Source organism: Tachypleus tridentatus, chromosome 7, assembly GCF_004210375.1.
Source record: "Tachypleus tridentatus isolate NWPU-2018 chromosome 7, ASM421037v1, whole genome shotgun sequence".
Lineage (NCBI taxonomy): Eukaryota > Metazoa > Arthropoda > Merostomata > Xiphosura > Limulidae > Tachypleus > Tachypleus tridentatus.
The window spans coordinates 65364880-65380341 of NC_134831.1; the positions used below are offsets into that span (position 1 = coordinate 65364880).

Sequence of the window (15462 nt, forward strand, 5' to 3'; positions counted from 1 at the left end):
TTTGGAAGTGTTCTCTGGAAACAGGTGGGGATAGTTTTATGAAGAAGATCACAATCTGGCTAGAAAATGGTTGCTGGAACTTAACTAGCATACATCACATCAATAACTGTCTGAAACAAGCTGGATATTGTTGAAGAATGCACACCGCACAGAAAACCTAAGCATTGCATATTCATGTTGAATTTCAATCTTAACAGTGTTATCAGTATTTGTTGAAACACACTCAGAGATTCCATTGGCAAATGTAATCTGTTTGTGTAATCTCCTGAGTACAAAATAAACATATTACATAATTTTGTGACAATTAGCTGTTTTCATATATATAAGTTGACAAATACACAAGTACCAGTATATAATAATATATGTGAATAACTTGCAGCCTGAATTTTTTTTATTTAAATAAAAGTGAATCATTAACTGTTATTGATTAAACAAGAAGACTGTTATCCAAGAGGCAAGAGTAACCGAGTTGTTTATGTATCGTTCTTTTAAATGAAAAGTAAATTTTATACAATACACAGTCGTAATGATGTTAAGCTAAAAAATTATACAGGGGTATAATTTTATAATCGTTTTTTTGTGACCTGTCATGAATTATTTTGTTTATGATTGTTTATGCAGCCCCCCTTTCCCCCTCTTTATAAAAGTAAAAGAATATAATATTATACTTGTACAGCCTCAACACAACTATAGAACGATTGTATTTTCTGGTTTCAGAGCCCTCCTATATTTGTAATCTAAACTATATATTTATTATCTCCTGCAGAAATAGTGGTTACTTACTCAGAATGAAATGGTCGCTGCAGACACGACTCGCGCTGGTGGGCTGCCAACCTTCTCGCTTTACTACAGCGATCTAGGCTCAGGATCCGTCAGAAAACGGTAAAAGCTCTTTCCTGGATCTTGGTCTTGTCTGTTCTGACAACCAACAGCTACGCATGTAGTCGCCATGGTCAAAATAATTCAGAACTGTTGTGAGAAACGAACTGATGACCAGCTAACTGAGGCGCACTGATGCGGCGTCTAGCCTACCATCATGGCGGCATAAGTTTATATCACGTGATTGCATGACGTAACTGCAACTCATCTATACCTGATTCTCTCTCTGTCTCTTCCATTTATTATCTAAACATTTTCAGCTCATGATGATTGAGGCCGGTTTGCTTTTTTTTTTAACGTGTAAATCATTTCATTTGGGCTATTGTTATTTCTTAAGGAGATTAATCACCTGGAAAACGAAACACAAACTGTTTGGAAAAAGTAAGGAAGTAATGATAAATTACACCACACAGAAAAGGCAATAAGCAAGTGATATTACTGCCAGTATTTGGGTTGAGCGTTGGTGTAATTACCAGACTAGAATTGCATGTTTTTTGCACACTATTGATTTAACATTATGAAACAATTGAACCGAAGGTATAAGTTTTAAAACAGAAGAATGAAACACGGTGTGTTTGTAATGTGGTGGTGATATGAAGCGTTGATAGAAAAATAATAATGATTGACTGTTTACTTAGACATCATGTATGCTCTGTATATACATATGTATATTTGAAAATACGTTTCTAGCTTTTGATGCTCAGGCGAATAATATGTATTGTATGTAAAGTTACTATACGTGAATTTTACGTAAAATATTCGTAATTTTTAATAATATCAAAAGAACAGCTTAATAATTTTTAACTAGCTAAAACTTATCATAATTATAAAAGTCAATCATTGACGACTGATGTTCTAAAGTCACAATATTCCCTGTACTCTTATTCGTATTAAGAAATTATTATTCTATGACTACAGTTTGGAAGAAGTATGATAAATAAATATATACAAACAAGATAAGTGTTATACCCCATTTGTTGCAAAAGTTGGACTAATTACATTTTAATTATTATTAGTTTTATAACTAAGTTTGTTTCTTAACATAATTTGCCTTGTTTAAACTGTTTTCACGTTATTATAACTCAACTATATTTTATCTTACACAATCAGTGATGTGGTATTTCACAAAAGAGAAACCTTTTCATTTTTTTGCTTTATCCAGGTAATTTTAGGACCAGACGATTTGGTCACGTTAGGCAAATTGTCTATTATGATCACTGTTGCATTTGTAACTAGTGTGTTATGGCTGGCAGGCTTGGTTGTTTCTGAGAAGATATGGCAACGAACCATTCAGGACGTTCTTCGAGCTTCTGTGGACTTCAGTGATCCAGAATTTTATCTCAGAAGTTCCAGCTCCTGTTTGATAGCAGGTGTAAAAAATGCACTCCAGGTCTCCAGCGAAATGTGCTTCTGTATACCATCCCAGGACATCAGCAATAAGAACATCACAACTCTCGTCATCCAAGATACCGCCATCACCTCTATTCTTAGCGAGGCCTTCCAGAATCTTACAAACTTAGAAAGTTTGGAAATATTTCAAAATCGAGTAACAGATGTGAGGCCTTATGCTTTTTATGGTTTACATAAACTTCGCTTCTTGAACCTAGCAGCGAATTCCATTGAACGACTGGATCGTGATACTTTCATTGGGCTAGAAAACCTAGAAGAAATTATTCTTTTAAGAAACAGCATAACAGAACTACGATTTGTCATGCCGGCCATGACGTCTTCTATTCTTCCATCTATACTACATATTGATCTTGGTGGTAACCCACTACAAAGGGTGGAATCTGATGATTTCATTGGCCTTGAAACAGGTAAACTTGAATATCTGCGCTTACATTTCTGCTATATAACTTATATAGATCCACAAGCTTTCGTCCCTCTTCATAATATTCTCGGAATTCATCTTGCAGACAATAAACTAACCATAGAAAATTTAAAAGAAACTTTAAAAATATTTCAGTCAAGAAACTTAGCCAAAATAAATATTAATCTACCTGGACTTGAAGAGTTTCCAAAGGATGTACTTTCGGTTTTAGTCAATTCGTCTGTTCACGAACTATATCTTAGTAGCTTTGAAACAATCACTTTAAAAAATGGAAGCTTTCCAGTGATGCCTAACCTAACATCTTTACACATGCCTTCTTCTCAAGTGAAAGAGATTGAAAATGGCGCTTTCGACCCTTTGATTAACTTAAAGAATATTTTTTTGCAAAAGTCTTTTCTGAAACAATTCCCAGAAGCTCTGATTAAGCCACAGTTTCAAGTGATAGACCTGACTGGGTTTCGTGACGATAGTTTCCGTTTTTTTATTCCTAAGTGGGCTTTTGCTAACATGAGTGATCTGAGAGAACTCACTCTGAATAACAGACGTTTGGTAACCTTAAGAAATGAAACATTTTTCGGATTGTATAAATTAGAAAAACTTAGCTTAAAAAATTGTGACATAAGTTATGTCGATCACGCCTTTTTAAACTTACATTCTCTTGTTTTTTTAGATCTCAGTGAGAATTCTTTGTTTCAGCTTGATGCCACAGCTGTAAATACAGTTTCAAGTTTGTCCACTTTGGTACATCTCGACATTAGCAACACAATTTTGTCCGAATTAAAACTTGAAAAACTATTATACGACTTAAAGAACCTGGAATTCTTAGATGTAACTGATAATTTTTTACAAAATCTTTCTCCAGGTTTGTTCCAGAACTTAAAAAATCTAACGACCCTGAAATTATCAAATAATCATATTGAAACTTGGAACAATAACATATTTTCAACTAACTCCAAGCTTAGTAAGGTAGATTTATCGAATAATGCCATACGCAAAGTATCGAAAGAAATGATAGAGGACTTCAAGATTTTAAATGAATTAAGTCTTGGAACAAACCCTTTTTTATGTTCTTGTGAGTTAAGATTATTTTTGCTTTGGTTAAAATACACAAATATTTCTATAATGCATTTTAAAACGACCCATTCCCAAATCCACTACACATGTACGGAACCTTCTTATTTACAAAATTTTCCTTTGAGAAATGTGTCACTAGAATTAGAAAAACAATGCCAAAACAATTTGACAACTAAAACGCAAAAGGCTATTATTTTGATCACAATTATCGTAATATTATTTGTTGTTTTAGTCACTGTTTTTGGAGCATACATATATCACCAAAGAGTACTTAAAAAGCGCCATTATGACCAATATAATACGAGTACAAAATTCCAGTTTGATGCATTTGTGTCATACAGCGCGTCTGACTCAGACTGGGTGTTTAATCGCTTAATCCCTGAATTGGAAAATGAAATGCGTAACTTAAAACTCTGTGTTTACGACCGCGACTTTGTAGCTGGTCGAAATATCAGTGACTGTATATTAGATAGCGTCAAAAATAGCAGAAAAGTGATTCTCGTCCTTTCACCTAGCTTCATCCAAAGTCGCTGGTGTAAGTTTGAAACTGAACTGGCGCAACACATATTAGTGGATGGACAAAGGGAGGGATTGGTACTCATCAAACTACGAGAACTGGATCTGAATACATTGACGCCAGAACTTCACTATCTTCTAAAGTCGAAAATTTATCTGGCTTGGTCCAATGATTTACACCACCAGGACGTTTTCTGGAAGAAACTGCATCAAACTCTAACTGCATAAAACATACAAGAACACGTACTTACATTGCAGAGAAACTAACTAGCAGGCCATCATACATAAATATTATCTGCTAGGCTTCACATCAGTTTTAAACATAATTTTGACTTTTATTAAAACTCATTTTAACTGCAAACATTGTGATATACATACGCAAGTAAGTAGTACTATTGTAGTACTATAAATTACATCAAAACCTTATAGGCGATGAAACTGGCATTAGATAACAATGGTGAAAGTTAGTACAAAAGCCAAAATTGAGATTTTTTTTATGAGACTATCAAAATAATAATAAGGAGAAAGCTGTACATTGCCAATTCCTGTAAACATATGTATGTGTCTCTTTTTACATTTGTAATATTTGCGATAAAATCTACAAAATCCTGCGGGCAGGAGAATTACCGTTACCTAATTTGTATATATATATTAAGGGTATATTGTTTTATATTTTTAGGTATATTTCTTTTATGGGAAATAGTTTTGTGGTATGTTATGTATATTAATGTCTGCCTTTTGTTTTTTGTTCTTCTTTTCCCAAGTAAGTCATCACTTCCTTGATGACCAACCTGAGTTTACCAATTCACACTGCTAAGATTCACGACTGATAAGGAGTAGATAGATAACCCATTATGTAGCTTTGCACTGAAAAACTTCAAACTGATAATTTATTAGTATCTGTAAACTGTTTAGCTTTCGATCAAGATTTCATTTTCCCACGCTATATTTTGACCAGATGACAAACAAATTGAGTCAAAACAATTTTGATACTATGGTTTCTTCAGCTTCGAAATACCAATCGATCAAAATTATGTTAGTTAATGCAAAACTTATTGTTTGTTGTAAGCCCTCCTCTTCGTTTGAAGTAGCTATTTGGGAAGACGTAACAACATTTATGAAACGAAATATTTTTTTTAACGATAAGATCGGTTGATGGCATAGTGATGCTAAATCTTTTGAAGGATTACACGTCTGCATGAGCTCTTGAGAAGGACGACGTTTCGGCTCTTCATGCTGAAGAATGGCTTAGCACAGAAAATGAAATGTCGTCAACCATAGAAAATCAAATGTAAAAACTGAGGACTATCCTTACAACAGAGTAAATTGTACCAAACTGTAATATTCTTAACCTGTACTGTCATTTCAGGGATATTCTGTTGAAAATACAAGCTTTCTGAAACTTCAAAGGAGTAGTTTACATATTAATAAGAATGCATAGCTAGTGCATGATAGTCTAAAAATTAAAATAAAAAAAAGGAACATGTCGAAAATCGGCTCAGCTAAGACTATTAAAACTTAAGACACTCCAGTGGAACAGCGATATGTCTGAGGACATGTAACGCCAGAAACCGGGTTTTGATATCCTTGGTAGGCACAGTACAGACAGCCAATTGTATAGCTTTGGGCTTGATAACAAACAAACAAATAATCAAAACTTAAATACAAAGATCTCTTAAACTTGTCTTCTGTCTGATAAAGTAAAATGTAATAATATTTTGAAATGTTATATTGTAAAAAGTTTGTTTCATAGTAATATACATTAGTCAGATGTAGTACTCATGAAGAACACTAGAACATGAGGTTTGTTTAATTTTACTTATAGTGAGAGAATGTACAAATGCATTAGAATTGACTATTGCGTTTTTCTTTATAAATATATCGCAAATTAAGTCTTCTAGTTGCTTTAACTAAATTATTATTTGGGTGTGTATATGTCTTCTTATAATTGGCAAATCGATAAGTCCATCGTCACCAAACGTGACATGTATCCTTAGAGTCCCCCGAAGAGGTACATAGAATGTTTGATGGTTAGAATTGTCGCTTCAACTTATAACACCCCCGAGATCACAATGTCTTCTTCTTGCGTGTAATGAATACGTTTTTAGGTCGGTGATAAAGTTTATTGGTTGTTCATCGGCGGTTTTAAGAAATTTGAAGAAAGTATACAACATGTACATATAAATATATGTACTGACGATTTACTGTGAATCTTATGACAGAAAATGTGTTAGTGAAAATAATTCTCATGATATTTGAATAAATGTTTACATAAGTTTATATATTGTGCGTATATGTGTTAGAGTATTTACGGATTACAATAATATATTTCCATTAGCTGTTTACATTTTGCCAAAATGAAGTTACGTAAAATTTAAAAAAAACCGACATGAGATTTGGATATTTTTAATATGTGAAGCTGAGTGTCTGCAAAGTTAACAAGATTTACATATGTATATATTTGTGTGCGAGAACAGATGATCAAATAAACAGTTTCAATATAAACTTTTGTTTCGTGTCTACGTGCATTCTTTACATAATTATCAGAAGTGTTCCTCAGGGCTTATATGCTAAAATTCGGTTTCCGATACACACGATAAGCAGAGTTCAAATAACTAAATTAATCCATGTGGTTAGTGATTTATTTTTTGACATCAAATGTAAACCGTAAAGAAAATAGAGGGATAAAATGATACTAAAACGGCTGTATCAGAAACCATGAGACATGTATCCTATCACATGGTCAATATAACGAAAATAATATGATATGTGTATTATTTAAAATAATCATAATTCAATACTGTCATCTGAAAACAAACCATCAAATTTCAATTTTTTAGTTACTTAAATAAAATTAGAAAACAAACTGTGAGAGCATTTTGCATAAATATCGTTTGTTTTGTCTACTTACGAAATAAAAACAAACTCTTAAAATTAGTGTTTTCCAAATTGTGAGTAACGGTGGAACTCCTGTGAAAGAGTTCGCAAAATATAAAATATATTTCTTCATTTAACAATAAAAATCGCCACCTAAATAACGTTGTCGGTTAATTGACTTTCATTGTTTGAGTAAAGAATTTATTCTTTAATATCTGATGTTATAAATACGAGGTCCCCAGTTGGTACAGCGAAAAGTCTACGAATTTACAACGCTAAAATCAGGTGTTCGATTCCCCTCAGTAGACTTGATATGGCGTTCCTATAAGAAAATCATACATAAATGCAAGGTAACAAAATACAGACAACGTACGAAGCACAGTAAAAGCAGGTGAAAGATAGTGATGGGAGGCATTAAAAATGCTTGGGAAACCTCGCTCCATAGCATTAGGGATAACAATAAGAAAATCCAACCTTACAGAAAGTTAAGACACATACAGCAGTTACACCACGTGTTCTTTAATATGATGAATTGAAATGTTAAAATTTAAAAATAATTCTATTTTCCCTTACAATACAAAAAAGCATTTGGAAAGATGGCTATATACTAAAGAGTGATGAAAAATATTGATTAAGATATTTTGCTAACAAGCTCAATGAAACGAGTATAGGGTAACGTAAAGTTTCATTAGTATAGGGTAACATTAGGTTTCATTAGTATAGGGTAACGTAAAGTTTCATTAGTATAGGGTAACGTAAAGTTTCATTAGTATAGGGTAACGTAAAATTTCATTAGTATAGGGTAACATTAGGTTTCATTAGTATAGGATAACGTAAAGTTTCATTAGTATAGGGTAACGTAAAATTTCATTAGTATAGGGTAACATTCGGTTTCATTAGTATAGGGTAACGTAAAGTTTTATTGAAGTCGCTGATGATCTTCCTGGGAAATATATTAGTGTATTTGTGTGTGTGTGTTTTCTTATAGCAAAGCCACATCGGGCTATCTGCTGAGATCAACGAGGGGAATCGAACCCCTGATTTTAGTGTTATAAATCCGTAGACTTACCGCTGTACTAGCAGGGGGCAAATATATTAGTGACACATACGTTCAACATTTACCAAAAATATATATACAGTAACTATGTATCTCACCTCCCTTCAGCGACACGGCGTTACGTCTGCAGACTTATAATTCTAGAAACCAGGTTTCGTTACCTGTGGGAGGTGAAGCACAGATAACCCATTGTGTAACTTTCAGCTTAATTCCGAACAAATATTCTATCCATTATTAATAAAGGACACTGAATGTTCTCTATCCTTCGTCTGTGTTAAACGTGCTAATAAAATAATGTTTACATTACACATGTTTGTGTGATTTTTATAGCAAAGCCGCACCGAGCTATCTGCTCTGTCTACTGAGGGAGATCGAACCTCTAATTTTAGCTTTGTAAATCCCTGGACTTACATTAAACTAAAGTTACTTTAGTTAATTTCCACTATCAGTATAATTATCATTGTGTTAACGCACTTGTGTTATGTAAGTGGAATTTTCCACGGAAGGTAGTAAGAAATTCGTTTTATTTTTTCAACTTTGTTTCCAAAAATCAAACATTTTACCTGTAAATATTTACTCTGTATAAGGATAACAAGAAATTAATAACTATAAAGAAAGTTGTACGTGAGACAAATACTTAACACAAAAATATAAAGTAACATGATTTCATTGTTTTACAAATTTCCAACAAACTGACCACATTCATCATTCACTACCTTAGAAGTCTTTAGTTTACTTGAATATCAAAATGCAAAAATTGGAAGAACATTTAACAGAATAAGACATGTAGAGGATGAAATACTGAGTAATGGAGCTTTTATTATTACTCGTAGGATTTGTTTGTTTGTTTTGAATTTCGCACAAAGCTACTCGACTAGCTTTGCAAGACTAGAGGGAAGGCAGCTAGTCATCACCACCCACCGCCAACTCTTGGGCTACTCTTTTACCAACGAATAGTGGGATTGACCATCACATTATAACGCCCCACGGCTGAAAGGGCGAGCATATTTGGCGTGACAGGGATGCGAACCCGCGACCCTCAGATTACGAGTCGCACGCCTTAACACGCTTGACCATGCCGGGCCTTACTCGTAGGAATAGTTGTAGTTAATTATTAAACAGTGGAACTTTTCATTTTATTTAAAGCTGAGTATAAGCTGAGTAATGGAGATTTTAATTATACCGATAGGGGACGCTGTTGTTAAAATATTGAGTAATGGAACTTTAATTTTATTCATAGAATAATTAAGATTAAAATACTGAGTAGAGGAGCTAATTTTATTCACAAGAAGAGAACACTTTGAAATGTTGAATAATGAAGTCGCTAATTCATTCAAATAATGAGTGTGAGGTTGTTACTTCTGTTAGTAGAAGGAGCTGACGTTGAAATATTAGAAATTGGTTCTGTTATTCATATTCAAGGATAAGATGAATTTGAATATTAAATTATCGAGTTGTTAATTCTACTCTCAGAAGTAGTTATGTTTTGTTAGCTTATTCTTAGAATCTGTAGTACACCATAGCTACTATATGTTAGCAGTATCAAAACATAAGCAAAAATTATGGTTTCTTGTTCTTACTTCGAGTACTTCGCTTTTTTTTTTTTGCGACGAAATTATATCAGGAACGCAATACAAGAGTTAGGAATATTGCAACATTTTATTAAATAAACTTGGCTATGTACAACATATGGCAGAGTTATTCACAATCGGATCCCATAAGTCATATTTCGGTTTTTAAAAGATACCACATAGATATTATATATAACGTATAATATCTTATAAATCAAAGTATTAACATTCCAGCGAAAGCTGGCGCTACGTTAATAAAATTAGGTTTGATTAAGTTACACAAACATTATGAAAATTATAAACACAGTTAAAGCAATATGCATATTACAGTTATACAAGGACTTACAAGGAATTTAACTTTTTTCCCAACTTGGATTTCTGAAGCACTTTGTCAGTACTGAGAAACATTTATTAAAAAACAATAATGAGTAATATAAACGTATTTTTTTAGTACCATCAAAACTGTAGAATGTAGTCAAACTTATCACGTTGAAGGAAATTTGTTCAACACTCAAATTTCCATAAGTTCATATTTTAATTTTGTACTTGAGAAATCTTAGCTACCATTGTAAAAAAACAAAACATTGATCTTAATATTAAAGAGTTTTGTCGTTTCGGATTCTCTTAAAGCTTAACTTTATTATAAGGAAAGATGTATATCGTCTAGCGTCAAGAACAAATGCATCCTACAGAAAAATAATAGAAGATGGAGTTATAATGTAAGGGAAACAATGAACTTTGACACTGTCCAGAAGAAGTTAACATTATAAATTTACTTCTGGATGACGAAGAAAAAGAAAAACGAAACGTGTATTTTCTCAAGAAAGTGATTGAAACGATCCATAAGTGCAATAAAGATTATGATAAAAATGAATAAACATTTAGCATCTGTGAAGAAAACCGATGATAACTCTATAAGTAACTCATTTGAGGAATTCCACCGAAATTATCAATTAGAAAGTTTCAAACTTAAAAGAAATGGAACATTAGATGAATGGTACTCTGACTCGGAAGAACGAAACGACGGTCTAGAAACAGTTACCTAGTTTTAAAGCGTTGTAGAACTCATTGATTGACTGGCCTTGAGGAGGAATTAAACCATTAATACGTCTACAGAGCGTTGTCAAAGCCACTTGACCGATTTCCGTGAGCGTTACGAATATCATTAACTCTATCGAACGTTGAAGAAATTACCGATTTATCTATAGAGCATTGTAGAAATTACTATCTGGTCTGTAGAGCGTTGTCGAAACAACTACTTGATCTATAGAGCGTTGATGAAACAACTAACTATCTATAGAACGTTGTTGAAACTACTAACTGGTCTATAGGGTGCTTCCGATACCACTGAAAAGGCTTTAAAGGCAAGTTATAAGATATTAAATGGTTGTTTTTTAGAACGGTGAAGTTATTTCTTACATTTATCTTATTCTGAACTATAATTATCATTCTGGAAAAGTTTGTAAAATCCTGTAAAGGAAAGCACTCCAGAAACTGTTGCACGAATGATTACTTATCCAGTTAAACATTTATGTACTTAAAAGCAGATGTCGTTACTCACGAGTAGATCGTCATTAAGATCATCTGAAAATGAAAGAAGAAATCACAAGAAATACATCATTAGAAACCTACAAGTATCTGAAGTACGAACCATCTACAATAAACCAAAATACCATAATTAATACATAACGTTGTAACAAATAACTAAAAAATAACAGTTTTTAATTAATGGAAGCATAAAACTCTAAGTTCCAAAATAAAGAGTTATACATTTTTTACTTGGATCATAATATTTCAAAATGATAGTCAAATTTCAGTGCATACCTTTGATGTATGCATTTACAATTATGATACTTACAGAAATCAATGCTTTATAAACAATGAAGACTATTATTCTATTCCGTTAAATATAAAGTTATTTTTTGCCATCTTCCAGACATTTGGTTACGTAAATACGAAAAAACAGTTTCGACGTTCGTAAGAAAATGATAAATTTCTGTATTTGCACACGACAATATTTTGTACTTTACATTTATACCACCATGCTGCTGTTTCAGTGTAGCAAAATTCTCAAGCATCTTAACATTTAACCTAAACAAAACTCTGCAGTTTAGTCGATTCGACAGAATTGTTCAGCCCCAAATTGTCTTAAACTCTTCAATAATTATAAAATCAGTAAACAATAATTAAATACAGTTTTAATTGTTTTATATGCTCATTGTTATTCAGTTTTGTATCAGAATTTTTGTATACGTGTCTCGAATAATCCTATTTTGTAACTACACAAAATAAAGGTAAAAAAACTGAAAACATAACAGTCATTCAAAATCAAGAAAATATTGACATAAGAAATAAAACCCTACCTCTTCCAATGACAGAGTATTTTCTCTCATCTTTTTTTCTATTGTCTTGTACCTTTCTAAAAGATAAAAACAAATTTTGTACACAAGTAGAGACCAACAAGTTTGTAACAGCCATTACTTGCCTTTCTAAACAGAGACTCTTCCAAAAAAAAATTCTACTTAGTTAGTAAATATTAAGATCCGAAGAAAGAACATTGAAATATTGCTCGAAGTTCTAGCTTTTGTGTTTTACTACAAACAACTTCCTTATATGTAAATACTACAACTGAGTGCATACTATTGCGATAAATAGTAGTTTTAGATGAAAAATAATGGGACTTGAGCGTCTAAAATCTCTTTAAAAAAATATATGATTAGTTCTGGTTTCCTCTCAGATGTGAGAATTGCGAATAGAGGTTAAGTCCGACAGATGGCGTATCCTGCAACTGCATTGGTCATATTTCTGCAGAAAACATCTTTACCACAACATTTTAAACCATCTTCACGTTGTAGTTTGTACCGTAATGTTATTCGTCTGACGTTAATGTAGGGCCTTTTGTTTCCGTCTTATTTGTCTAAGATTTTTGTGTATTACACCTTTTCTCATTTAAATGCTAAAACTAGTATACAACTGGCAAATTATGCCCTTCATCTACATTTATTTATATCAATAAAAACAGCAACAGCATAAAATTAATATCCTTTTCTTTATGGTTGCGTCCGAAGTAATCCTGAGTGTAGTGGAAATAACATCTCGTAAAACTTCAGTTACTCCTTTGTGGGTTGCATCTTGTAATCCACTGATATTAAACACATGTTTTCGAATATATATTAGCTGTGTTTGTTATGTCAAATTTTTAATATAATTAAACTTCCGGATTCAGAAAAATGTTAGTTGAATTCAACAAGTAAATCAACTCACCGTGAGCAAGATGGAGCTTGACTAGTGCTAAGAGGAAGGCTTCCGATGTTAAGACATTTTTCTTGGCGAATCTGACTACTAGACTCTCGAGAACTTTATTGCTTACGGTAACCCCTGTAACAAATAAACAGTCGGTGTGGCTAAATTCATCTGTATGAAAATGATGAATGTTTGTCATCGGAACTGTCATGTGAAATGTAAGAGCGTGTGTTTGTGCTTTTCGTATAGCAAAGCCACAAAGGGCTATCTGTTCAGCCCATCGAGGGGAATCGAACCCCTGATTTTAGCGTTGTAAAAAATGTAAGAGCACATGCTCCAGTCTCCGAGGTATGTTCTGTTCTCGGTGGACACAGCAGATAGCCCGAGGGCTTTGCTATAACAAAACACACATACATACACTCTATCCTATAAACATGAACGTACACACACACATATAGACATGCTATGAAAGTTTCACAAAATCGTGTACTGTCATTATTAATTCTGGTTGAAAACAGCCGTTGTAAATAGATCGGAACGGGGGTAGCCTAGTTGTATAGTGTGCCCAAATTATGAATTCCTGAGTCACGTTTCACGAATCGGCGTTCCGGACTTTGGGGCCATGAGATAAATTTCACCGTTAAATTTAGTCATAAAAATGGCTCAAAAGTTAGCAGTGGATGCTGTTAACTAGCTCTCTTTTCTTTAATTAATGTTAAAATCTAGAGACGGTTACGCACAGATAGCCCTTGTGTAGCTCTCAACAAAAATACAATTAAACCAATAAATTGATTAACTTTGGAACATTATCTACACAAACTGATATTCCATGCTATTCTGAAACTAAAAAGCTGTTTTTAGATCTTCTGTGTGTTAGTGAAAATGCCTGTTTCTTCAGCTCACAAATTAAGAACAATCACTTATTTCATGTGGAATTCCTACATTTTGAAATTGTATTAGTTAAATCAGTTTTTCTATCAACTGTTTATCTTAGTTTCTATTTTATAAATTTTCAGACTGGTGAAGTCCTTAACTTTAACTAATTAAGGAGCACATGGGTTTTATTATGTTATGTACTCTTGTCGTTCTTTCTATAACATAGATTAATATCTTATCAAACACGGAATCTTTTAATAAACAATGTGCAAAGAAATAATTTAGTTTCTTGATTTTAGCCTATGGTCAAAGGCCGATAATAAATTTAGTTTCTCCTCTGAAGGATGTAACCGTTCAAGAATGATATAATTATTTCTTAAGATCTCTGGTCACGAAAAACTGACCCAAAGACCCAAATTTAGAAAAAAACAAAAAACGTCAGAGCCGAATAACTGATTAGAGGCGCCAGATCACGTGACTGTAATCCAATAACATAATCTAAAAAAAACTCCTTCTTTTGACTGAAAAAATATACTCATAAGTGAAATCTGTAAAATGACTGACCAGGAACATAAACTTAAAAAGAAATGTGACTGCTTCACCTGTGGTGTTTGTAGATGTTGTTTACCTTTAAATTAATGCTCGAATAAAGCAAATCATGTTAGGTGGAAGATAAGAAATGATGCTAGCTGTGTAGAAAGAAGAGTAAGAAGAAAGACAAGTGATCTGATTGGTCAAAATATAATCAGATTACAAGAAAGACAAGTGATCTGATTGGTCAAAATAGAATTAGATTACAAGAAAGACAAGTGATCTGATAGGTCAAAATAGAATTAGATAGCAAATTGTATGATATTGATTCTGGGGAAGATGGAAACGATGAAACCTCTAAAACCATTACTGCTATATACAGCTGTACCTTTTTTTCATACTTCATGAGTTTCAAATATGAAAAAAAATTCTATTCTGAACAATAGAGTCAAGTAGTTTATTTCTACCAATCAAAACCTTCTGGAACATAATATTTCAAAATTTGGTGCGACGATCAGAGATGTCGGTTTTTTCTTAACTGGGTTTTTAAACGTACTGAAAAAACTATTTGTCTGGTAATAAAACTCCAATGAACAACTTGCAAAAAAAACTATTTATTCTAACTTTCAAACTAGAGATTTTGAACATTTTTAACTACTCGATAGTATATTAGTAATATGCACCATGTTACACACTGAGCTATAAATAAAGAAATATGTTCATTGGAATGTGAACATAAGTTATAGAATTAGCATGGTATAGATATCTGTTGTTTTACAGGACTGATTATTTGGTTTAATTTTTAATACACAAAGAGAGTAGGAAGAGCTAATTTCAAAGTATTATATGATGTAACTTAGATTGTCCTCCCCCCCTCAGTGGATCAGCTATAAGTTTACAGACATTCAACGTTAAAATGTAATGTATCTGGTCCCACCAATGGAGAGAGCTCGGTTGGTCCACTGAGTAATTTCGCGATAAAACTAAGCTAACCTAAAAGTGCGTTT

The 15462-nt window shown here is 32.8% G+C and overlaps 3 protein-coding genes across 7 annotated transcripts in view; 1 reads left to right on the plus strand and 2 right to left on the minus strand.

Annotated features, from left to right (window-relative positions):
- Positions 1-1002, minus strand: part of LOC143255849 (uncharacterized) — a 37978-nt gene extending 36976 nt beyond the window's left edge. The window contains exon 1 of the mRNA XM_076512173.1: positions 784-1002. The gene's annotated coding sequence lies outside the window, so the exon portion shown is untranslated. The remainder of the gene's footprint in view (positions 1-783) is intronic.
- LOC143255847 (toll-like receptor 4) overlaps positions 1-15462 on the plus strand; it is a 49519-nt gene that overhangs the window by 26441 nt on the left and 7616 nt on the right. For 2 of the 5 annotated variants that reach the window (XM_076512168.1, XM_076512169.1), the window contains one exon: positions 2042-6805. The exons of 2 other annotated variants lie outside the window; for them this stretch is intronic. In XM_076512168.1, the coding sequence (XP_076368283.1) occupies positions 2090-4528 (2439 nt within the window). In that variant the 5' untranslated portion in view covers positions 2042-2089 and the 3' untranslated portion in view covers positions 4529-6805. Of the gene's footprint in view, positions 1-766; positions 1840-2041; positions 6806-15462 lie in introns of those variants that run through there. One more of the 5 variants, XR_013030893.1, reaches the window with a different exon arrangement.
- Positions 9888-15462, minus strand: part of LOC143255848 (calpain-9-like) — a 79903-nt gene continuing 74328 nt past the window's right edge. The window contains exons 17-19 of the mRNA XM_076512170.1: positions 13070-13183; positions 12169-12224; positions 9888-11389 (exon numbers count right to left, since the gene is read on the minus strand). Coding sequence (XP_076368285.1) covers positions 11363-11389; positions 12169-12224; positions 13070-13183 — 197 coding nt within the window. The 3' untranslated portion in view covers positions 9888-11362. The remainder of the gene's footprint in view (positions 11390-12168; positions 12225-13069; positions 13184-15462) is intronic.